General features: G+C 41.0%; 1 protein-coding gene across 1 annotated transcript; it reads left to right on the top strand.

Annotated features, from left to right (window-relative positions):
• The first annotated feature begins 2,945 nt into the window (after nt 1-2,945).
• On the top strand, nt 2,946-9,014 carry KLHL31 (kelch-like family member 31). Its single transcript, XM_010023536.1, has 3 exons — nt 2,946-3,121; nt 5,410-6,613; nt 8,282-9,014. Exons 2-3 carry the CDS (start codon nt 5,442-5,444, stop codon nt 9,012-9,014), a joined length of 1,905 nt encoding a protein of 634 aa, XP_010021838.1. The 5' UTR covers nt 2,946-3,121; nt 5,410-5,441.
• Nucleotides 9,015-26,487: the final 17,473 nt, after the last annotated feature.

A 26,487-nucleotide genomic window follows, 5' to 3' on the forward strand; every position in this document is an offset into this window, starting at 1 on the left:
TTCTCATATTGCCTGTCGTTACTGGCAGAGGAAAGAATTCCAAGTTTACTTGGTCCTTCAAAACTGCTGGCCAGTTTACTTGGTCCTTCAAAACTGCTGGCCAGTGCTGATTGTTACGAGAATTTGTTTGTTTGGCATCAGTGTGGGACTCCTGTTAGGACTATCCTAGGACCTTCTCCATGCCCTACTGCATAGTCTTTGGCTGAGTGTACCAAAAAGGCTCAGAGCAAACAAAGCAGTCATGATCTAAAGTTGAGCCTGAGTTTTGTAAACATCTTCAGTCGACCAAGGTAGGTCTCCATGTGGCCATGCTGTGATGCTCGCATTCCACCAACAATTCAAAGCATGATGACTTCAAAAAAAAACCAAGGCTTTATGTTTTCCATAAAGACTGCAGTAACTGTTGCGCAAAAATAGATGATTGCAATTGTCTTAAGGCCTATATATTGCTGATTCTGACTTTCTCACCCTAAAAATGTTAAAACATTACAGCATGACCTGCTACTGCTGCATGATAGTATTGTCCTTAGTCACTCACATAGACCAGTTGATTATGGAGCAAATTAAATATTTTTTTTCCCAAGATTCACTAATACCTAAAACAATATAGCCAGAGAGGCCAAAAAATGTACTACTCCCTCTTGTGACAGAGAAGATAAGTCATAACATCATTCCAAGAACTTCATCAAAATGTTTTATAGTAATTAATTTCAATTACATTGGAAAAGAAATAAGCAGAAATACAAGAGTTTATTTTCAAAATATAAGGGAAACAATGTTAAGAAAATCTGAAAATTAAAAAACATTTTAAACCAACATTTGATTTCTGAAAATGTGTAATGATATGTAGCTAATCCTGGTAATGGTTATTTTCTAAAAGACTTCGTTGTGTGCAAATTAATGGAAAATGGTGTGACTAGTTCCAGGATCAGCTTGCATGCCACATAATGCCAAGTACGCTATCAGTTTTCCTCTGGTCTTGAAGAACAAGTAACCAAAAGTTCCATGGTTTTTTTTCCCTAATGTACAGCCAAAGTTTGAGAACTATAGCAGATGTTTGATTACATCAGTGTTAGTACATTGAGATGTTGAGACACGCCCCACAAGATCGTCATCTCTATACTGTACAGCTCAAAGAATGTTCAGCAGTTTCTGGAAATTAGAAATCAGGTTTGTGTTTTCAGTGGGGATATATCCCCCTTGTCGTTTGTGTGGGTTTTTTCAACAGTGAATCATATAAGGATGTTGAAACACGTTTGTAGAAACTGAGTAACACTTACATTTATTTTACACTGTACTAGTAAATTTTAAAGGTATGGTATGAGACTTAGAATAATCTTTTATTTTCTACATATCATGGAAGTGTATTAATTCTGTAGAACTCGTGTCCCCTTTCTAAATAAATAAATAAATAAATATTTCTCTGAAAAATGTTGGCTTTTTAGGACATCTTAAAATTATAAAACTTTATGAAAGTCATTACAAGAACTTAATATCAGAATGTCTTGTAGTAATTTCAGGCATGAGCTGTTAGAAAAGGGAACACTGAGTAACTTGGGTTCACTGGCATGTGTGTGTTTGAGAGTCTTGCTTTAGAAATATGCCTGTTCTATCTACAAAAACTAGTTTTTACAAGTTCTTAAAACTCGTGAAGCAGAGCAGGGAATATACTCTTTGTGTAAAAATCATTACAGCTTCAAAAAAAGTTAAGAATAAGTGTCCATGTAATGAATTTTACAATTAGGTTGAACCAGTAAATTGAAATATATTGAAATGTGTTAAGATGATGATAGATGCCATTCTACACATTAAACTGGTAATATATTGAGTTGTATATTTGAGGAAGTAGGAAACTACACATGAGAAAAAAAAATTGCGTAGTATATGAAGGAGAAGTTCCTAAAATATGTTTTAAAATAAGGCTTTATCCCTTTTTTTACACAGCTGTGACCCTGATTTTGATAAGGAAAGCTGGTTACCTTGTTGCTTTTGAGAAGGCTTGGCTTTACATCCCCCTCCTTCACAAATTTCCAATATCCTTCCCTTCCCGTGCAGTCACTTGCTACCCTTTTATCTCTCCCATGGGATGAAATTCTCCTGGGATGTGGACGTTTGGCTTTATATTATTCCTGAGGCTGACTGACAAGAGGTGGAGTTAACTATTCTGGTGTATGATATAACGCACAAGACAGAAGATAAGAGTTCACATCTCTGCAAATACATCAGGGGATGTGAGTCACTATCTGTGAAAGCCAAGGCAGGTCTTTATGGAAGCAGTGACCTAAATCCAAGAAATAGGACATGGCTGTGAATCCCCATCAGCTGGTCTCCTTCCGTCTGCTCAGAGTTAAGCACCGAAATCTTAGGAAAGTGAAACCAAAGTGCCAGCTTTTCCTTGGCATTTCCTGCTGGTTGTTTTACATCATAGAATAATAAAATCACAGAATGGTTTGGGTTGGAAGGGCTCTTCAAAGATCATCCAGTCCAACCCCCTGCCACGGGACACCTTCCACTACACCAGGTTGCTCAAAGCCCCATCCATTCTGACCTTGAACCCTGCCAGGGATGGGGCAGACACATCTTCTCTGGGCAACTTGTGCCAGTGTCTCACCACCCTCATTGTAAAGAGTATCTTCCTTATGTCCCCCTCCTTGAAAATGCTGGCTTTCACCCAAGCACCCAGCTTTGAGGCAGGGAACCCAGTGGTCCACCCTACACTTACCTGGGACAGTTATTACCTGCTGTGGATCTACAGTCTCCACCTTCCCTTCCTTTTCCTCACCTGTGCATTTGGAGGGTCCAAGATCGTCCCCTTGGTCTCCAGAGGCCAGGCAGCCCAGGGAAGCTGAGCTCCTGTGGCTGGGCAGAGGCATGGAGTGAGGCACAGAGAGGAGGGGTCATTTTAAAGAGCACCCAAGTGCAGGCTCCGGTCTCTTTTGCTCACTGTGACAGCAAAGCGTGACACTGGAAACCACAAGCTGGGACTTACGAGGTGGCCTCTGGTCTTTCTCTCTCTTTTTTTACTACCTTTCCTCTCTTTTTGTCTTATCATTTTTCAAGGAGGAGGCATTTTCACTGACAGCTTCTTGAACAGCTCTGGGACAACATTTTTCTGAGGAGGGTAAGGGGTTTTTAACTCCTCACTTTGATGGTGTTTAGAAGACATAACATTTTAAGGGAGCGGGGAGAGGTTAGTTGTTTGAATGTATTGGTTTGGGACCCCAAGTGTCCTTTGTCATGGGTTGTGCTTAAGCTAAAATAAATCAGGTGAAAGCAAACTGCTATAGAAAACCAAATCATCCAGGGTTTTCAAAGTTCAGTAACTTCAAATTGTTATAGGATCATTTGATTTGTTTCACTGGTTTTGCATGTCCTGTCACTTATGTGCTTATACACTAAACTAGCTAGTGACATTTCTGCTGATGGAAAAGTGTTTTTCAGGAATAAACTTTAGAGAGTGGACATTTTTGAACAGAGAGCTTAAAATGTCATGTATTTAAATTAGCATAATGCAATGACGCAGTGAGGCAATAAACATTAAGTGCTGCATGTGTTAAACTTTTTAAGTTATGGGTCTGTAAAACTATTTAGAACCAGAAATATGACTGACAAAAGAATATGCCCTTGCGAGCTATGAAGTTGTGACTATTAATACGTAAAGCTGTAACTACGTGGATAGCATGCAAAGACACCCAAAAGCTGATGTTTTTCTTTTATTCTGTGCCAACAAATATACACCACATTTGCAGTAGCATAGTTTTTTTTCAACAAATGTTGTGTTAAAGAGCGAAGTATACTAAAACACCAGCTGTATCTTCAATTGAACCTGTCTTAAAATGGCAAGCTGTTATGGGGTTGCTATTCTGGGAGGTGACTCTGATAGGTCTCAACAGATGCAGCTCCTGGAATGCAGCCGGAGCAGGGGGAGCCAGGCAGCAGCTGACCCCTGCTCTGGCACACAGACATTTTGGGGATCACAGCTCACGTCAACGCGGGGTGACACTGGCACTTGCAGCACACATGGCCTTCTCCCTCGCCTGCTCTGCACATGGTCATCACCCAGCAGTAGCAGCAAAAAAGTCCTGGTGCTCAGAGGCAGCAGCCATTCCTTTCTATAATTAAATTATCGTTTTGTTATGGGCTGTGTGCTTAAAGAAAGAAGGATGTGCTGAGGTTCCAGATCGACATATTACTGAAGTCTTTTTATTAAGTTATCTAAAATCATCCAGTCATTTCTTTTATCATTAAGTAGCATTTCTTCATGTTCTCGTTTTTATGAGTGCAATGATAACAAAGAAAATTAGCATGTATAAATTGTTTTAAAATCAATGGCTATACTGGAATAAATGCTGTACTTGAAACTATTTGAATACTGATCTCAGCAACTGTGTTATTGAAGATAAGTGCTTTCCTTCAAGGTATATTTGCATATACATTTATTTGTTTGAAATAGCTCCTTTGAAAACTACTTAGGGGCCACCTCAGATTGCATTTGACAAAAATGTGGGGTTTCATTTCAGCAAAGAGCTGGAACTTGCCTAGAGTCGATACATATAATTCAAGTATCTGTTATAACATAACTGTAAGGGGGTAATTCTTACTTGCATACATAAGGAACTTGTTTAAAATAAAATGTACTGCTAGAGTTTGCATGACATTTTTTAAAATAGACATCTCCCTAGACCTCCACAAAATCCTAAAGATTAATAATTTCAAATTATTGGTACTGAAAAGCAAACAAAGTGTGCTATAAGCAGAAAGTATTTGTAAATCTGACATGGGAAATAGAATATCGTCAGTCTACAAAATAAAAAATTACAAAATCCTGGAAGCAATTTGAAGCAGATCCTAAATCTAAAATCAAGATGGCATCATACTGACATTTATTTTCTCTTTATGCCTTATCTTGCTTTTTTTTCTTTAAGAATTTCTCCCACTCTTAATATTTTATGGCCAAATTCTGAACTCGGCTGTAAGTCAGTGCTGGCCCTGGAGTAAGCACGAACAAATTTGGGGTCCCTGTCTTTCCTATGCTTCAGACTAATGAATTCAGGCCTGTGAATGAATGAGGCTGATTTAGATATATATTTACGTAATTTTACACTCTGACAAACTCATTTAGAGTATTTAACTCTTTGGATGTGATGATAATAGGTGAATGTTAATTTATGAGCTTGTTATTGAAAAAAAAATTACTTTTAGGTGTATCCTTCACAATATGAGTATTGACTGCTATTAAGAAGCAGCCACACTACAATCTAGGACAGTGTAATAGTTTTTAGTAAGACAGATTACCCTGTGTGTTTTGGTTTTATATGTATTGACAAAGGTTAGATTTGTTGCATAATCACATAGCTATTAAATTTCACAACTGCAGTGGAGCCCTAAACATTTTAATTTTATTTTTAGCAAGCTCTTGGCTGTAATATTTCATTGCAGTCATGGCCCCTAAGAAGAAGAATGTGAAAAAGAACAAAGCAGATATCAATGAAATGACTATCATTGTGGAAGATGGCCCCCTTAGTAAATTAAACGGCTTGAATGGACTCTTAGATGGAGGAAATGGTTTCAGCTGCATTTCATCTGAAGTTTCCGACCCATTATATAGCCCAAATCTCTTGGAAGGCCTAAGCAGAATGAGACAAGAGAATTTTCTTTGTGACTTGACTATCAGTACCAAAACCAAATCCTTCAGTGTTCACAAGGTTGTGATGGCTTCAAGCAGTGACTACTTTCACAACATCTTGAAGAAAGATCCATCCACTCAAAGAGTGGACCTCAATGATGTATCCCCATTGGGTCTAGCTACTGTTATCACCTATGCTTACACTGGAAAGCTTACTCTCTCACTTTATACAATAGGTAGTATTATTTCCACAGCAATTTATCTGCAGATTCACACCCTTGTAAAGATGTGCTGTGATTTTCTAATCCAAGAAATCAGTGTTGAGAATTGTATGTACGTTGCCAATATTGCAGAAACATACGGACTAAAAACAACCAAGGAAGCTGCTCACAAATTCATTAGAGACAACTTCATTGAATTTTCAGAAACAGATCAGTTCTTAAAACTTACCTTTGATCAGATTAACGAACTTCTTGCAGATGACGACTTGCAGTTGCCTTCTGAAATTGTTGCATTCCAGATTGCAATAAAATGGCTGGAATTTGACCAAAAAAGAGTAAAGTATGCTGCTGATCTCTTAAGTAACATCCGTTTTGGTACTATCTCAGCCCAAGACCTTGTCAATTATGTTCAAACTGTGCCAAGAATGATGCAAGATGCAGACTGCCATAAGCTCCTAGTGGATGCCATGAACTATCATTTGCTTCCCTATCACCAGAATACACTTCAGTCCAGAAGAACAAGGATTCGTGGAGGTTTCAGAGTCTTAGTTACTGTTGGGGGACGCCCTGCTCTAACAGAAAAGTCTCTTAGCAGAGACATCTTGTACAGAGATCCTGAAAATGGGTGGAAGAAGCTGAGTGAAATGCCAGCTAAAAGTTTTAATCAGTGTGTCACAGTGATGGATGGATTTCTTTACGTGGCTGGTGGGGAAGACCAGAATGATGCCAGGAACCAAGCCAAGCACGCAGTCAGCAATTTCTGCAGGTAAGTGGTCATTTATTTGAAAGGGATGGAGAGATCTATTCCGCACAATGCAGGTAGACAGATCGAGCTGCGGTTGGTTTGGGGGAGGTATGAATGCTATTCTGTATTAAAGTTCAAATGAACAGAAATACGCAACTGAAGTTATGCAAAAACTTCACCGTGGTTGCACAAATACAGTGAGAAGTGAGGAAAACCAAGAAAACTTACTCTGAGTGGAGGAAGTAAAAAGGAACATAAATAGGAAGTTCTGGGATGTTCTAAGGTACCAAATCAGACAAGGTGAGACATTTTAAATTTAAAGAGCTTCTGATGCCTCACAGAAAGTTCTGAAAAACACCTTTTAGGTATTTTATATATTGACTTTCTATGCACTATCCACCGTATTTTCAACAGCTTTTATAATGCATTTTATATCCTTTACCTTTTTTATTTATAAAGAGATTAGAAACAATGTCATTGTCTCTTGAAGGCTGTTTTTCTTTTCTGAAGTGTACTCCAAATAATACCTCACTTCTGAAATATTGCAGTTCCTATCTCTAGTCATACAAAGTTAATAAATTAAGAACCTTCTCTAGATGAATTTTACCATGTTTACTTTATCAGAAAAATATGTCACATAAAGGAGATTATGCTGTTGCTCTCCCCATCCTCTGTCTTTAATCCGTGTGTCACAGTCTCAGAAAGAGCTGTGGCTTGGTGTACACCTTGGTTGTGGAGAGGAGGTGGGGGAATCCTCATGGTCCATGGCTGAATGGGTTCTGCTCCCTGTTCTGCCATTAACCTCAAGCATGTCAAGACACATCAGTATGTCTGTGGACTTGCTTTCAGAGCTGCAGATGAAAATGCTGAATGGCAGCTAACAATTAGTATTTACTTTCCCATAGTCTTTTTCTCGTGTGATTCTCTAGTCCCCTCAGTATGCAACAAGAGAAATGTACTGGCCTACTAATGTACCTCACTCAACTTTTTCAGGAATTACTTTTTTCAAAATTTCTTATTTCAAAATTGCTCATTTAAATGTCAAGGTCAGATAATATTATTTCAGATAGGAATGGTGTTAGAAAGTAAAGATGTTCTTTCTACTTAAGTCTGACTCCATATGAGTAGCAGGGAAAGAACACTTACCATTTAGAAAGTGCTAAAAAGATGCAGGTATAAATCATAGAATCATAGAATAGTTTAGGTGGGAAAGGACCCTCAAAGGTCACCTAGTCCAACCCTACTTCAGTAAGAAGAGACATCTTCAACTAGATCAGGTTGACCTAACATCTAACATCTTTTAAAACTCTTTGACTTAATTTTGACATATTTGCTGCACATGTAAACTGCAAAAAACCCTCTAAAATCTCTATTGTATGTTGAAAGTATCTCTTCCCAATATTCTAATGAGGTTATTGTACAAAATCAAGTTACAGAAGAGTCAGATTTACTTAATTGAAATAATAGCGGGTTTGAATGATAAAGATTTTTTTCCCAATTAAAAAATAAATGTATTTGGAAATTTAACTAGGAATACCTGTTTCATTCCACTGGCTTCTAATAGGTTGAATAACCAAATACAATTTTAGCAACTTTGCGCTTGCAGCAGTAGTGGGACAGAGACAGGAGCGTAGAATTTAGCAGAGCACGTATATGAGACAGTTACCCTCTTTTTTTTAATGCTTTCAGATACGACCCTCGTTTCAACACCTGGATTCACCTGGCAAACATGAATCAGCGGCGCACCCACTTTAGTCTGAACGTGTTCAGTGGCCTCCTTTATGCAGTGGGTGGCCGCAACTCTGAGGGGTGCCTCTCCTCAATTGAGTGCTATGTGCCTGCAACTAACCAGTGGCAGATGAAGGCACCCCTGGAGGTGCCCAGGTGCTGCCATGCCAGTGCAGTGGTGGACGGTCGGATCCTGGTCACAGGAGGTTACATTAATAATGCTTACTCTCGCTCGGTGTGCATGTATGACCCCAGCAAAGATAGCTGGCAGGACAAGTCCAGCCTCAGCACCCCAAGGGGGTGGCACTGCGCAGTGTCCCTTCTGGAGAGGGTCTATGTCATGGGTGGGTCTCAGCTGGGGGGGCGAGCTGAAAGAGTTGATGTTCTCCCCGTGGAGTGTTACAGTCCTTACACAGGGCAGTGGAGTTACGTGGCGCCACTTCAAACTGGAGTTAGTACGGCTGGTGCCTCCATCCTTAATGGGAAAATTTACTTAGTGGGTGGCTGGAATGAAATTGAGAAAAAATACAAGAAGTGCATTCAGTGTTATAACCCAGATCTCAATGAATGGACAGAGGAAGATGAGCTGCCTGAGGCCACTGTAGGCGTATCCTGTTGTACCATATCCATGCCCAGCACCAAGACGAGGGAGTCCAGGGCCAGCTCAGTCTCTTCTGTCCCAGTCAGTATTTAAATACGGGTCTAACCAGCAATATGTAAAAATGTTTACCAGCACAGCAGTATAATTAACCCTTTAAGTAGCATTTTTGTGCTTACATGGAAAAAAATAATTGGCTTTGCAACAGTTTTAACAGAGCAAATTGACCAGTTTTCATGATCATGCAGGTGGTATGAAACAGCATATTAGGGTTAGGATAAATTTCTTAGCAGGAAGAGAGAGTTAACCCATAAACCCATAAATGCAGATTTTCATTCTCTTCCTGACTTCAGTAAGTACTGTACTATCTGTGGCAAATCATTTCACTTCTTTGTGCCTTGGTTTCCTTACCTGTAAAAGCGGTAAACTTGCTTCAGAGGGTTGTTGTGAGGCTTTTTTAGTACTGAGTTTTAAATGCTTTCAGAAGCCCAAATGGACATCAAATGTTGCTAGTAATAAATCTCAACACATATCAGAAACGTGCCATGTCATCATAAAATTGATCAGTTTTGTTCTTTTCTAAGCACTTTCTATTTCAACAAACAGAAGGAAAAAAAAAAATGGGTAGCATATGGCACGTGCATACTTTCCTTCCGGGGCAGTGGCATTCACAGGAAATTTCTTAAAACATTTTCCCCTTCAGAAGTTAGATCCCATGAGAGTCTGCCACGAAAGCCATTAGATCTCGTATCTAATGCTGTGTCATGCCTTCCAAGATCTGCATCCACAAAATACATTATCTCCTGAAAGTGCTATGGGCCAGCCCCAAGGGCTACTTTGGGTGCCAGATTGCTCTCTTGACCTTCATGTGTACACCAAGGAGCAGACCACCACCCCATCCACCTCCTCATGCCAGGCAGACTTTCCTGTCATTCCAGATGGAGTCATGTCAGTATGTCTGTCTTCAGTATGTCTTCTCCTGTTCCTACTCTTCTCATCTGTGTAGGAATGTACCTCTGGCTTTTCTTCTCCTCTGAGAATGTCCCCACCAATGCAAGGAGCTAGGAGCTGCCACAGCAGGGGCAAAACCTGGAAGTTGAGTTCATGCCAGTAGGCACCAAGGGCTCTGATCTTGGAGCAGATGCACAAAGCTTCTCTGTTACTCAGTATTATTCTGGCAAATAACAGTGGAATGAGGAACAAAGATGGAATAAAGTCTGCGGGATCTACCTTTAAGAATAGGATATACGCGTAGAAAACAGTGAATCATGGGAAAATTGGATGAAATCAAATAGACTTTTCTTACTAGGAACGAAGAGATACCTTAACATCTTTCTTACCAGGTGTAGGCACTACATAACCCAAAGTAACCTCCTCCTGAGCATACCAGTATGTATCTCCTTTTGAAGCCCTATTTATGTAGCTTTTATTCACATTTATCCAAAGGCTAGACTAATGCTGTGCCTGTTGAAGTCTCTGAAGTTTTCCTGGGGAGCACAGAGAAGTCTTTGCTCAATTTAGATTACCGTCCAAGAACTTTTCTTCCTAAATTCAGCATGCAGTGGGGGAATTAAGCATGAAACCTAATCCTATTCCCTTAGCCGAAGAGATACACAGCCTGTAATGTCCCCTGAGAATCTGATACCGAAGGACTGCTGTCAGCACAAAATGTCTACATCCTTCTGTTTGGGATGGAAAGAAGCAATACAAGGAACTATAGTGGTTTAATATAAGCAAAAGGGCAGAAGTTCACTCGCTTTATCCTGTTCACAGAGGCTTTACATGCAGTTTCCTCATATTATCATCACCACCTCCAGGCTCTGCTGCCAATAAGAAGGCATGCTCTTAGCAATGTTTATAAGGCAGCCAAATTTTTATCTCATTTGCAGAAGGGGAATGCTATAAAGTTGTCTGTAGATGCAGATGTTGTTGAGGCAAGCATCTTCAGGAATCATGCTCTGCTCTTTGTAGCTTCGTTGCAGCTACATATTGAGCATCAGCATGAGTGTGACACAGTATTAGAGATGAAGTAATTCACTCTGTCAGTTGAGATTAAACTCCATGGTACTCGGTCCTATTTTCCAGTTCTAATTTAGCATTCTTGTCTGCATCCTGAATACACAATTTTAAATTCTATTTTTGAGTGCTGCATGTTATTAGAATATAATGCAATGCAATGACTTTTGGTCAGAGTAGCACTGTCATAGAGTTTTGTTTAATTTAATTAGCATATAGTTATCCTTTATCCCATTTGATTCAAATGAATAATAATTCAAATCAGCAATCACAGACCAAAACATGGAGTTGTGTAAAAGAGTAAGATTACTTTGGTTTTAATATGAAAATGCTGTTCTTGCCCATTCCAGTCACCAAAAGCTTCTTGTGGTTGAGAGTGAAATTCCTGTTTTCCCAAAGTCATGCTCACGTTACATATGAAAGTATTTAGGAAGCTCTTTGAAAAATCCATCTTCTCCAGGTTTGAGGGTTTTTTGTGAAATTTTAATACCACTACATGAAGTTGCTTATCCAGTCAGCCCAAAGTAGACACCCATAAACATATCCAGTTTTAACTGTATGCATACTCCAGCTATTTAGTGTTTCAAGGTACCCATGAGATGGTATTTAGGAATTGAAGAAACAGCTGTTTTGGCCTCAGACAGACATTGGATGAAATTGTCATACCCAAGTGTCTCTTTTTGCCTTTAGAAATTCAGTTCCAAAATTATATGAGTAGTCAAACATTGCTGCACACTCTCTTCTTTGTGAGCCAACATTTCTATACATCAACAACCATCTTCTGGTTTTGAGTAGAAAGTTATGCATGAATGATGGGCTAAGTGCAATGAAACTACTCTCTTACTACTTAAAGGGTTAAAAGCTTTGGGGGCCAAATCCTTTTCACCTCACTCACAAAAAAGTTCCGTTGGCTTCAGTGGGACTACTGAATAAGGTGTACAGGATTTTGAACTCTAGATAGAACGGTAGATACAGATGCCTGCCAAAACTGTCATACCCAGAAGGAAGACTGCTCTGCAGCCTCTACTGCCCTTGGCCGTGACAAATCCATAAAGACTTGTCGCAGGACAGGAGCCAAGTACCACTGCTACGTGTTCCTTCCATAGCACAAATTAGGCACGCACTTCAGGCCAAAAATTGTAACAAATGGTATTGTTATCAGCACTGCATTTCAGGGTGACTTTATATTACTTTCTCTAAACATCTGTTTAGGCTTCAGCTGCACATTGAGCCAGGATTTGGCCCTCAATATGTGACAATATTAGCTGGACTTAGTATTATTTTGATCATACCAGTGAGCTATTTGTGACATTTTTATGTATAATCTTGTTTTGCTAGAACTGTGAAAAATGGTTTGTACGTTGTGTTCTATTGTCCAGTACCATATTTGCAATCTCCAATGTTTTAATAACAACATCTCAGTTGAACTTGAAATATTGTATATCCCAAAAATAAATTCTGAAATGTAGTTTAGGAAGTTCTGGATATGGTAATATCCATATAGTAGAGGGGTTTCAACTGTACAAGATGCAGATTGTTAAAACACTACAAGGATCTTCTTTAATGCTATACTAATAGTAAAAAGATAGATAGATAGATAGATAGATAGATAGACAGATACATGCATACATAGATGTGCTGTTATCTTCAAAGTTCCTTATGCCCATGCATTTTATAGTCAACAGGAAATTCAGATCTGAAAATAAGCTTTCTTCAGCCTGTGAGTGAAACAGTTTGATAATGTTTTGTTTTCTTGTTTATTCATGCTTGTGTAGGTGTATAGGAGAGTGTGTTACAAGGTTGTGAGGGAGGAACTTCCTGTTGGAAAGTTACGCTGAAAGGAAGACATTGTGCTTAGTTCTTAATCAAGATGAGATCACGATTATTGAATCTCTTCTTGCAGTTAGCCCACAAGATCATCTGTGGCTCAGTGAAGAATCCAGTAAGCTTAAGTGCTAACTTCTAGCTGGTCAGAGAGGGAAGAGGACAAAATTAGCTTCAACCAAAGCTATGAGGTGTTTAAAAGTGCTCTGTGTTGAGATTTTAAAGTGTCAGTCTTGCAGGAAAAAGTACATGATGAATGAATGAAATGACTGAATAAGACCATGCTTCATATTATCCTGAAACCTAGATTAGTTGATCTTACAGTTTTAACTCTGCTGGGTTTAGGAATAGTTTTTCCCTAGTAGCAGCTGGGTTTGGTAATTTGCAAACCCCACAGTCACACAAATAGTTGTGTCAGCATGCATACCTTCTTGAATTCTGTAGGATTTCTCCTATATACAGTTAGTCTTATAGGTTTATATTTGGAAAATAAAACTACAGGAACTAAATCCATAAATAGACAAACACCAATGTCTAATGAAAGCCAAGGTAAAGGTATTAGGCTGATCCTCAATATTCAACTACCATACAGGCATACGAAATTTTTTTGAGACCAGATTTCCCAGTATTATTTTCTTGGTGATAGATGCTCAGTGAAATCCTACGTATGTTCCAAGGGATTTTGTGCAACACACAGGATAGAGTGCTCCAGATAGTAGAAAGGGCAAGATGGAGCCTCTTAGAACAATCAGTATCCTAAGATTTTGTTCCTAGTTCTCAAGGATGTTTGAGGAGTATGTGCTAGAAAGAAGCACCTACTTCAACACATCAACGCATACCTTTCCATAAGGAGCTTTGCTTACGTTCCATAACTGAGATAAGTTTCAATCTGTTTTAACCCGGGTTTACCAAACTGGGAGATCTTCGAAGTCTGAATCCACCTGCTTGGAGAATGCAGTTGAAACCAACAGTCCTACTATAGTCTCTTGACCCTTTTGCAATAAATCTTATGCTTTTGTTAAAGACCTACTTTGTATAAGTAATCAATGCATTGTAATGCCCATATTTATACTTTGACTGCTCCACGCAAGAGGAAGATCTCTTGTCCTTTTGTTTTCTCTTACCCATAACTGAGTGGCTTACAGGGCACCAAAGAAGATGCACAGATGCGAACAGTGCATAAAAGCTCATCTGTGAATATAACTCAAAAAATCTCATCGCTGGTGGCCACAATAAAGAAAAGGAGACATTCTAGAATGCCTGTTGGAAAAGAAAGAGCTGAAAAATGAGTTGCTGGTGCTCATTTGAAAGTGTGACACTACTCTGTTCCCAGAAGTTCCCTAAAGAATAAAGGAAAATACATGTAATTTTGTATAGCTTGTGTGAGAGATCCAGTTAATAACAGGTGAGTTTTGCCATGCAAAAGACTAGTATGAGTTCATTGTTGTCTCAATGAAAAATAAATATTCAATAAAAATATAGGCAGTTAGTAAACTTATGAGGAATACATAGTCAATTTCTGTTGGTAACAGTGGGAACACACACATTTAGATACACTGGATGTTACACTAGTTGCTGCCTTGGCAGTTTTTTTGTCAACAAGAAAAGTTAAAAATACAATTTATTTGTGTAAAATGTTTCCCTGGCTTGTAAGTGTTAGACATATTGCTTACACAGACAGGTTTTCTAGTTACACGCTTTAAGGATGGACTGTGATAACACAAGGGAACATATTTCAACAGAAAATAAGTCTGTAAGTGTAATGTGAGAATGTTACTTCTTAAAAATTAAATTCTGTAGTGCAGCAGTTGTCATTGAGAGGAATAACAGCATGTTGGTATTTTTCATTGTATGCTTTAAATAAAACTGTTGACACACAGTGCAAACAAAATATTCTTCTTGTAAAATCAGTTGGAAACTGCGAGACTGTTTCTGACAAACGCCTGGTTGCGGTTGAAATACGCTTTGTTTTCTGAGCCCCATGCTGATCCTTGCTTTCATATCAGCCAACTGGAATGCTTGTTGCAGCCAGGCTGTCAAACCACCTTCACAATAAGCTACACCGTGTGACACTGGAGCCACTTTCAGCTTTTTCATTTTAGTACAAGGACAACAACTTGCTTTTTAATGATGAATTTCACGGTCATTTGTTGTAATCAAAATGCCTAACAAGAAATGATGTCATATCAGATGTCTGATTAGCAATTGAACATGTTTTCTTTTGGATTGTATGAGTAACAGTATTGGAAATAAAAACATATACATTTCAAGGGAAAAAAAATAGTCCGAATTTTGAAGAGTAATAAAGTTGTGCCAGAGATGAGAAGGTCTGAGGTGCCAAAAAGCATTCCCTGGGTTTTGACACCAAGGGCTTGGTTCAAAGGGTGATTGGGCATTTGGCAAATGTCACAACCTGAAGGGTAATCCAGCCTGCAGCTGTGCAGAGATCGTGGATCGTGACCATAGGTTCCTGGGATTCTGTAAAATATAGGACACAGAGGCTTTATCCTCTAAACTACCCTATCAGATTACCACAAATACCACGAAAATCACCCCTAGTAAGTATACAACCACAAAAATCGCCACTAGCAAACATACCTATGGCTAATAAAGCTAATGTGAAGATTAATAAAGTGACTCCGTCCTTGGAGATACTCAAAACCCATCTGGACATGGGTCTGGGCAACCGTCTCTAGGTGGCAGTGTTTGCGCGCGGGGTTTGGACGAGGTGTCCTAGAGGTCCCTGCTGGCTTCAAACATTCTGTAATAGCTAGTTGGTAATTTACCAGCGCAAAGACAGTGGTGAAAACAGTTCTTGGGAACAAATGTATCTCTAGAGGCTGCAGCTTATATTTCACCTGGATAGAGGCGTGACTCGAAAAGCAAAATATTTAGAGAACATGGGAGCAGAACTTCTGCGCAGCAAGCATGAAGTGTTGAGGCATATCAGTAAATCATTTTCCAACAATCCTCAGACTCTGGACTCGAATCTTTGATTGTCTCAGACGTGTCCTTTCATGCAACGAATGCTGTTGCCAGAAAAAAGGACAGTATTGCTTTGCTTGGCATAACGAAATTTGCATGGAGGCACAAACTGTGGAAAGAGCTATGCACAAGTACAAGCTGTGTTATTTTTGTGTTATTTATGCATGGGATTATTCTGAGCCAAACAGTGAACCTGTTGAAATTACTTACCTAAATGTCATAGTTTAACCCCAGCTGGCAACTAAGTACCACACAGCCATTCACTCACTCCCTTAACCCTTGGTGGCACGGGGAGAAGAATCAAAAGAACGTAAAACCTGTGGGTTGATGTAAGAACAGTTTAATAATTGAAATTAAGTAAATAATAGCAATAATAGAAATAAAAATAACAAGGGGGGGGGAGGAGGAATAAAATTCAGAAGACCCGAGTGATGCACAATACAATTGCTTACCACACACCAACCAATACCCAGCCCGACCCGAGCAGCGATCAGTCCCTTCCAGGTAACTCCCCCCAGTTGTCCTACTGGGCGCGGCGTGCTGCGGTCTGGAACATCCCATCGGCTAGTTTGGGTCAGGCGTCCTGCCTCTGCTCCCTCCCGGCTTCTTGTGCCCCTGCTAAATGGCAGAGCATGAGAGACTGAAAAGTCCTTGACTTAGGATAAGCACTGCTGAGCAACAACTAAAACATTGGTGTCTTATCAGCATTGTTCTCAGACTAAAGCCGAAACATGGCACTGCACCAGCTACTGGGAAGCAAATTAACTCTATCCCAGCTGAAACCAGAACACTAAACAAAGAGAAGAATTCAGAATAAAAGTATTGCAGTCTGTATCAAACTGAATCATGGCTTCTCGTTCGGTGTTCGGTAATCCCATCTTTTAACTACACTGCAAATGGTTACACAGGGAACATTCTTGATAAGGCAGCGCTCTGAACAGCTACTCGGATGTGAACGCCGTGCTCCTTTTCTGATCGTAACAAAACTTGTCTTTCTCAGCCGAGGTTAATTTCTTGCCTTTGGTCAAGGATACTCTGTTCACTCAGTGAATTATATCCAAACTCAGCGCCTGACCCTCACGCGTTCCCTGCGGAGCACCACTCAGGCAGAGCTTTGCTCTGCTCAGTCGTTTCGGGAAGGAGACGCTGGAGGGCACCAGAGGGACAGCGCTGGCAGACGCCGGGCTAGGGCTAGTGGCCAGCCGGGGGGGCAGCGGGGCAGCAGGCGGCCGGGGAACGGTGCCCTGCGGAAGCAGCCGGGGTAGAAGCGTGTCCCTCGGCGTGACCAGGGTGCCCCGCGGGGGAAGCATGTGCCGGTGGACAGCTAAGAGCAGTAACGGGGGATGGCGGAAGGAAAGCCAAAAACCACTTATGTCAGCCAGCAATGCTGGTGGCAGAGGGGAAGGGGGTGAAAGAGAGGAAGAACATCAAAGGCAATAGTTACACAATGTAACAAAGTGTATTTCAGCAGTGATCCGCTCACTTTCTTGTGTCTCATGTCCACCTACTGACCACAAATATTTCGGGAGCATCCCAACAGGCTAGTGCAGTGATCTGAAAAATGTGGGGTGTAATTTAACGACAAGCTGAAAAATTCCAAATCACTAAAAAAAAGCAAACAGCAGCACACAAGGTTTGACAACATGTTCATCAGGAAGAGGCTTCTCATGTCCCGGGTGAATCTCTGATCACCACAATAGAACATCATCCCTGCAATCACAGTGAAGAGGACACTCAGCCTTGACTGGGGAGGATACATGTCTTTCATCTTTTCAGCTTGCACCAGGAATTCTGTTTGCATGTTCCAGACACGGGATCTCACCACCAACCTATTTGAAAGTTTCTTAGCCTCCTCTGTCAGAGCTGTTCCAGCTCGAATAAATGATATAGTATTTACCACCCTTGCAGAGGGACAGTGAATAGATTTCTTTTCAGCCTTGCAAACCAGCATCCTAAATGCTGGTATCTCAGCTCAGTACAAGCTCTTGCTAGAACACTTTTTGCTTTCATCCCAGTGCAACATTTTACTGAACTTTAGCAGATGGGGAAACCACTTATTTCCTATGTTGCTGAGAGAATGGTGCAGCCAACAGATTCTTGGCCCAGCTGCTCCTCTGAAGTTGTTACACTGGTCGCTGCATACCTTGAGAGTTCAGCCAGTGAATTATAGCTTGCTATAATAAGAATATTCTCCTTTCCATTAGATCACAGTTGCTGGAACAATAGCAAATGCACCAAAGCAGCCAACATGGCCGTCAGTGACATTTCAGGGTCTTTTTGCTTTGTTGTTGGTGTCAAAGGTTCTGGCAAAAGGATACTTTGGTCACAGTGTCAGGAGTAACAGATTGGCTCTTCTGCAGGAGAAACAACATGTTGGGCCAGGTGAACAGCAAAGTACTTACACTGCAAAGGAATCTTAGCAAAAGATGGGAGGAAAAGAAGAAAGCAGATACCATAAATCATGTAGAGCTCTCTTGTGGTGTTATGTGAGTAATAAATAACACCCCAAGCTGTTAGCAGCAGCTTGAATACTTCTTTATCAACCACCCTTTGAAACGAAAGATATGCCTAGCTCCTGGACTGAAACATCTGCAGGGAATCACATAAAAGAGACTGGTTCACCCAGCAGAAGCAGAGCAGGAAGATGTGTCAGTTTGGGTCACACTACCAGAAATTGGATCCATTCTATATGAGGAATATGTGTTCAAAGAATTCCCTTATAATCATATCTCTTTGGAAGGGCAGACCACTTAAAAAAGGCCTGATCAGTCATGCAAGTCATGAAACTGACAAGTTGCAGGCACTAGCTGCTGGGTAATCTAAGTGTTTTCATACCTGCCCATGCTCCTTTGAAACACCAAGGGCACCTCAAGGTCAGGAAGCTTAAATTTAGGCATCTATATATGCACCAGATGTTGGCCCTCCAGTTACAGGCAATATAGCTAAAGGCACAATATCAGCCAATACAGGCATACAAAGTGATTTATTCAGTCACCCACAAGATCCTGCTTCAGGATGACTTGAGTTGCTCCTTAGGCTTTACTCACTGCATTGCCTAGAGACAAGAGTCACACATAAATGCCCAGCACCATCTGAACACTGGGAAGGTGCCCTGACTGACACCCAGTCATCTTAAAAGGACATAGGTTTCCCTTGCATTGCAAGTGCTAGCCACATGTATCAGACTTCTGAAATCCTTCAGATGGCACCAACATATAGGCGACTGAATCAAGCCACTGGTCTCCACTGAGTCGTTGACCTACATAGTCAACACATAGACTTCAAGTATACTTTCATACATACCTACTGTAGACACATTCATTTAAAGGCCTTCACCTTAAACTGAATTCCACTATAGATATTACCTTTCTCTGCTCTTGAAGATTTCATTGGCTTGAAGTTTTGTTTTGAGACTGTTGTGTTTTTTAATTGTAGAAGCTGTAACACTTTGTTTCCCTCACCTGAAATACTGTTCAGCAGCAGTTCACATTCTTAAGCCTTAGCAGGCTGGTGCAGAACAAATACATGTGCATGCAGGTAGCTCAGCATTTAGAGACTGCTTTTGAACCTCCTAACTCTGGCTTACTTGTGTTTTGCAAGAAAGTCCCTGGAAAGCAGCCCTACGGCCCTCCTTCAGAATACAGAGACAAAAAATAGCTGGGTAGTTATGGAAGAAGCAGGAATTAAAGTATGTGAGAGCACCAGAAAAAGCAGTAAAGTGAGGACAAAGGAACAGTCAGTATCGATAACTGAGGACATGAATGCAAGCAGTCAGACTGAAAGACGCTGAGGAATGAGTTGTTCGTTTACGTTACGACCAGAAGGCCTGTGCTCCTTCAGCAGGAGATGGCAACAAAGATGTCACACGTGCCATGCTTCCTTCTGCTGTCCCACCAGAAAGCTGAAGATACCCAAAAAGAGGAATCATGGCCAAGAGTCAGCAAACTTGCTAGGGATTTATGGAGAATGAAGCTTTTGTGAATTAAATCATTCAGTGTAGGACTCTGAACCAAATTCTGGACAGCATCAGCTTGGGAGTGATTGTTCCAGTTGGTTTGTTTTGAAGCTTTTCTCCCAGCCTGCATTACTTGTTTTGTTTTTCCTGGAATGAAACACAAACAAAACCTGCCTGCCTTTCACACTGCTCTGCTGCTGAATCACTGCCCCACTCCACAGCTTTGAGCAAGCAGCTAGCTCGCTGGTTATCTCAGTTGTGCCTTCTGAAAAACAGGGCAATGGGTTACGCTTTGCTGATAATGAAAAAGTGAACACGAATGGAATTGTTCCCAGAAAGTAAATTGCTAAATAAATATGCATTAACAAGTGATCCTAAGATGAGAACATGCTTGTGGGAGCAATTGCCTTTTCACGAAGGCCAGTCTTGAATAATGCCCTGTCTTATGAAATGCCGAGAGTCATCATGACAAAGCACAAAGTGTTACCGCAGTTATTAAGATGATGATGACTTTTACTTCAATGATATCGCAGGAATCAGCAGAACACATGGCCCTTTCTGTGCTTTTGTATCCTCCTGTTATTGTTTTCTGTGGCAGGTACAGCTTGATCCTGCTTCTCGGTCTCCTTCCACAACCAACCAAGTGACTCAGCTTAACCAGGCAACTTTTTAGTGGGGAGTATATTTCAGAGATGTTGTCATAACAATTCCCAGACCCTTAATTTTAGAATGAATACCACCATTCACACGTTCAGGACAGAACCAGTAATGTATTCTCTTTTATTTACTTGCATTACCATAAATTTTACAGACTCAGATTTACTGTGCACAACAAAGAAATGTGCTGACCCAAAGAACTTGGACTGGGGGCCATCAGGTAGAAAGCAACAGGACACAGAGGCAATCCATCCTAGGCAGAAGTCTCAGCAAAGCAACCGCTCAACCATCATCTGAGCTTCAGCAGGTCTGAGGGCTTTCAGGAAAAAGGAGGAGGTTGTTTTGAGATGTTTATAATGACTTCTTCAGAGAACAGAGAGTGGCTCCAGAGAAAATTACCACGAGTGCTTGTTTGAAAATTACCAAGTTGGAAATGGAAATCTGCATCATAAGCTGACCAGACCTAGGGCTTGACCTCCAAATGCCGAAAGTTATTTTAGAAGTTGTTTTATCTGAGCAGTCACAGCATGCAGAGTTGTCTTGAGTTCATGGGAATAAGCAATTAATTCTGTGAGCAGTGAATCCAGTGAAGGCTTGTTTATTTTGAGCTAGTATCTTATTTTCTTACCCACCCAACAAATAATCCTGGCAGCTCTCCTGACCCTAGAGCTCTGGAAGACTTTCTCCTCATTCCAGCAGAACACTCATCTTCTTCTCACGTCCTCTACATACCAGCTAGGTGAAGGGCAACGTGAACTCCCTCTGCTTTCCAACAAGGGGCATATGCTGGCATATGGCAGCCCAATACCCACAGTGACTGACCCACCACTGCTGGTGAGCACACGCTTCAGCTTTTGCCTCATTACACTTCTTTTCTGACACAGAGCTGGCTCTCCGAAGTCATGTAGAAAATTCCACTATTCCACTGTTCTTCATTTCAGCTGATCATCCTAACTAAGCAGGAAAGAAAGGCACTCTTAGTCCCTGAGTCATTCCATCCCAAAATAGACATCTAAATCAGATCACTTGAATTATGGTTAAAAGTGCCAACTGGTCTCCACTAACTGTAAGGACAACCTAAGGTGACTATCTCAGATGAAGACACTGATACTGTAGAAGTCTAAACTTAGGTGAAATGAATCCTACCCTAATGCTTTTGAGCTGCATGTCACAGTACTTCACGATGTTAAAGTGCTGCAGTTGGTTTAAAAGTTAGTAGAGTGGGACAGACAGATGGACATGGTGATCACTGAAGCCTTCCTTTGTCTGGATGCTGGGCTGAAAAATCAAAAGTACTGGGGAAGAGTGAGGAAATAAAAATATATCTGCGCATATTTCCACAGAGGAAGGTGCTATATTCAGTGAATAAATTATTTGTTGTATGACTCAGTCTGTTCTAGATTCCATGCCTAACATCTAAGGTCTGATCTCCCACCTAATAAACCATAAAGACGCACCCAACAGTTCCTACATGAAATTCAGAGCTGCTCACTAAAGCAGAGAATATACACAAAAAGACAGCAAACCTCAAACTGAAACCATTTTTTCTTCGACAAAAATAAATTCAGTAGATTACATTTATCCCTTTAATAGCTTAAAACCGAACAAAAATAAGAGCTTCTATATAGCAGGTTTTCAGTCTTCAAGCCATTCTCTTCCACTTTCTGAGCTCTCTCCATCTGCTCAACAGCCCCTGTATGTGTGTGAGTGGTTACAGCCAGGCACCCTGGTGCTGATGTCACCACCGTCTTCCCAGCAGCTAAAACCACCCCACATTGTTCAACAGCAAGTACCAACAAGTTGACCTGTTCTACAAAGGTGAAGTTAGTTACCTTTTCTGATTCGCAAGCTTTTTGAGGAATTAACATGTATTTTTTCTAGTCATAAAAAAAGAAGGTGATGAAAGAAAGGCGATAGAAAATGCACACAGAAGAGAGATGGGTTCCAACAAGATGAGAAATATTTAATTTTTCTATGCTGGAAAACAGAAAAAACAGCTGTTGACTCATAAAGGACTTTGAAACTTTCTCTTGCACGCTCCCTTTTGAGGACAGCCCAAGTTTCCACACGCCCCTGTTTGGTGACTGCCTGGGCAGTCTCCTCTGAGGGCTCTTGCTCAGGGGCGCCATGCTTGCTGCTCCAGTGCTTCCACCTTGTTGCAGCGTGCAGGGCTGTGGGGCTCGGAGTACCCGTGTGTGCCATCCCTGCAAGAGAGCATCAGAAAGTCCTGGTGGAGGCGGGTGTCACTGTCCCCAGGTAACAGCCACTTCACACAACCTCACCCTGTGAGGAAGCACAAGCCCCCAGAGCCAGCACAAGAAACCACCTTGCTTCTTTCTTTCCAGTCCTCCCAAAGTAGGTCTTTCCCTCCTCCCCTCCAGCTCAGCCTCCACAGGCACATGTGTCCTGGGATGGAAAACCATGTAACAATCCCAACCCAGATCACAGCTTGTGTTTTTGTTCCTGTTGGCTGAGACTTCAGCTGGATCAGTTCTTTTGTCATTCGGACCACGCATGTACAAACTCAAGGCCTTGAGAGGGTAGGAATGAGCTGGTGAGGGGGGCAGTGCTACACCTTTTAGCACTGATTCTGGCTAATGTCAGCTTAAACATTCATTCACTTCCCAGCTGTGAACCACCTTCTCAGCCCTAGCAGGGCAGTCCTTTGCAGCCTTTTCTCCATGACCGTGGAGGGCACACGACTGCTTCTGTAACTGGGATGCGCACACTTTGCAAGTAGCAGCAGCTGTTTTGAGCTGAAACGCAAGCTGAAAATGCCAGGAGAGGAGCCTCCGGCAGGATCTGCTTCAGAATAGCCACCGGCTTTTCGAAAGGCTGAACAAAGCAGTCAGCTGCCCGCACTGCATGGGGGACCTCCTGGCAGCCCCCAGGGCACACGGGCTGTTGTTCTACGGTGGGACTGGCAGGCAGAGGCCAGGGTTTCTGCTCACCAAGGGATGAACGGGAGAGGGAAAGCTGCAGTGACTCTGCAGCATCGAGGAGCCACACTGCCAAAGGAGCATCTTCTAAATCCCGGGGAACTGGACCACAGAAATCCAGTTCAAGCTGCTGGGTCCACTCAGAGTTGCAGAAAACTGCCATTTTGTGGCAGCTGAGATTAAGGATTTTGAGAAGTTTAGACTGAAATAAAATAGAAAAAATGAGTGCATGCCTTATGCTGTGTTAGAAAGACATGCAGTTTAACAAAACGAAGACCTTCTCCAATGTCTTCAGTACTGTTTCTTATTAGCCTGGTGAGAGTGTCAGCTTTCTTCTGCTGATAGCATAGCAGAGTTACGCAACGACGGCCTATCCCAGCGCCACGTGGCTCTAGGTGTCTCAGACTCAGTATATCATGTAAACACAAAGTTACTGGTTTGCTAGCAGATTTGCTCAGGTGAAACAGGGCCAACAGAGGATGACTAGACAGAAATTATAGGCACCTTTCACATTACAGAAGAGATGAGACGCACCAGGGCCTGAGACCAGGGACGTTCAGCAAATCTAGAATCATGTTACAAACAAATTATGTTTTCAAATTTAAATTAAATTACCCTGATTTTTTTAGAAGATTATTATTACGTGGATAACAGTATATAGAGCTTTTTGCTCCAGTATTTTAATTATGCTTCAAATTGGTTGTGCCAGACCGTTACACATGTAAAGGCACCTCCATGTGTGCTTCTCATTGACATGGGCAGGAAAGACCCAGACAAGCTGTTCTCTCCCTGAGAAGGCTCCCAGGCCACGCTGCCCATGTACTGGTGAACTCAAGGGAAATGATGCTGCCACACTGTGGTCTCTCTGCACACACTTTGAAGGCTGCTCCTACCCCTTCTTCCCACAAATAGAAACATTCTACTAAAAGAAAGACACCCGAGTTCTATTTCCTCAACCATTTTTTCTCCTAAAACTATTGTGCAAGCTGTGCTCCTGGAAGTACCAAAATTCTGTTTAAATCTGCATTTTCCACTTGAAACTTTAGGAAATAATTTACAGTACAGAGGATTAAACTAAACCAAATCACCAGCCAGAAGAGAAAATATCAGTTGCCACAATTATCCCTTTTTCTGTTTTAGACTGTTTCCTACCACTCTTGGTAGGAAAGTGGCAAAGACAGTGGCAATTTTGATCTATCGATCCAAATGAGGAATTGAAAGTAATTCAGGAAAAACAGGTGCCATCTGGAAAACAAGCAGAGAGATTAAAAATTATTAAGGCTAAAGGTATTCATTTATTTGTATTCCAGAAGGCTACTCTTTGGACTCTCCTAAAGATAATACATTAACATTTAGGATGAAATGTTGGGATGCTGTCCAAACTTTTCACCTCCCGATATTGAATCAGATACTACAGATGCTGAGTCACTGATCATTGTTATTACCTCAGAGAAATAACATTGCTCAATGACGGAGACCAGCTGAAGTTTTACAAAAACAAGAAATGGATCTATTTCCTCACAAAAGAAGTCCATATCTTTCTGGCATCATTTGGTCATCCATCAGCAGAAAATCAAAAAGAACTGATAAAAAGGATCTGCTCATTTGTTTCCTTAAAGAAGATTTGCTCCCTTTAGATGATTCCAAATAGCATCATTTTGGGCCTCTGACCGCCAAGAAATTGGAGACCTGATTTTCATAGAAGAGCTGCCACGTAGTGATGTAGCTTACTATGATGAACACGTCATATTGATTATATATAAACATAGTATGGCAAAACAACAACTACAAAGGAACATATCCACAATTTTGTTTTCAACTCCAAGCAATCTGAGATGGAAGTAGAAAGATGAGATTTTAGGGGAGTACAAAACCAGCTCTTTGGTTTGGATGGAATTAGTCAGGTTGCCAGAAGTAACAGGGAACATGGTCAGTATTCCCTAAAAGACAGCAGCTTACGAGATTGCTATGAAATAATGGTGTTAATCTTTCAGAAGCAAAGAATCTACTCATCGGTCAGTAATTAAAGCACAGCTTGATTCAGGAGAGCTCCTTTATTTGGTCAGTGCTTCCCAGAAAACAACTGCATATTTCTGTTGATTTTTGGCAATTACAATTACTTTTGGTACCATCCCCACAAAATAACAATGTTCCATTTCAAAGTTGCAGTTTCTTCTTGTAGAACTGTTAGTATTTCAAGAAGATGCGAATATTTTAAATAGACTACATCCTTAATGCAGTCAAGCAAACACGTCCCCATCAACTAGGGCAGTTTCTGTCTTCTGATTCCTCTCTGTTTTAACTGTACTTCAGATTCTGCTACTGATAGGCTCTATGGCATCTTGGACAAATCTGTATGCAAGTGGGACAGGTTATCAAATGCAGAAATCTGAGATGCAGAAACTTGCTTCCTTCACAAATACAAGTGTAATATGCTATTGAATAGCAGCTATTATCTGTATTTTACAGTGAGGAAAATGAAGTGATATGCCTTAAAGAGAAGGATCATTTCAACGATAAAATCAGGACAGAAACCACCAATTTCTGAGTTCTGTTTAGTGTTTTCTAAGTGGTACTGCACACAGGACTGGCAACCACATTTACAGGAAGCAGTGTCCAGGAGTTCTCATCTGAAGATGCTCTTTTGACTATGCAAAACTTTCATGCAGCTATACTTTCACCCTTGGTATCACTAAGTGTGACTGTCATTACAAAATGTTGACAAAAATGTTTGCCTTTGCTGAGAATAAGAGAAGACATGAAATACACCTTCTTTTGGGGGGGTTCAAGTCACTGCTGAGAACGTGAATGGGTGGGAAACATGCCATGTTTTCTAGGTTAATGAAAATATAATTGATCCTTCAGGAAGCTCTTTGGTACCTATGAATTTGATAGGGAATTCCCCATTTGGAGAGGTGGGGTTGCAGTATATGAGAAACTCCTAAACTTCCAAGCACACAACAAACATAGGTTGGAAGTGCCCAGGAGATCCTGCTATTCTGGTCTGTGGAGAGGATTTCTGAATTCAGAGGGGTCTGACAGGTGTGTCATCCCCATGCAGCACCCAAGCCTCCAAGGCAAGGATCAGCCAAGGAGCCAACAGACCAGCATAAGATACACACTTACTACAAAGAAATTATGAAAAGCAAATAGCTGGACAGTGCTGTGTTCAGTTCATCTCAGCCTTTTCTGG

The sequence above is a fragment of the Nestor notabilis genome, unplaced genomic scaffold (assembly GCF_000696875.1).
Source record: "Nestor notabilis isolate BGI_N333 unplaced genomic scaffold, ASM69687v1 scaffold9641, whole genome shotgun sequence".
NCBI lineage: Eukaryota > Metazoa > Chordata > Aves > Psittaciformes > Psittacidae > Nestor > Nestor notabilis.

What these genes read in the sequence shown, in the direction of transcription:
- KLHL31 (XM_010023536.1), top strand. Translation starts at nt 5,442, where the DNA reads ATGGCCCCTAAGAAGAAGAATGTGAAAAAGAACAAAGCAGATATCAAT. An exon ending in GCAGTCAGCAATTTCTGCAG is followed by an intron (nt 6,614 to 8,281) that starts GTAAGTGGTCAT and finishes TAATGCTTTCAG; the next exon opens with ATACGACCCTCGTTTCAACA.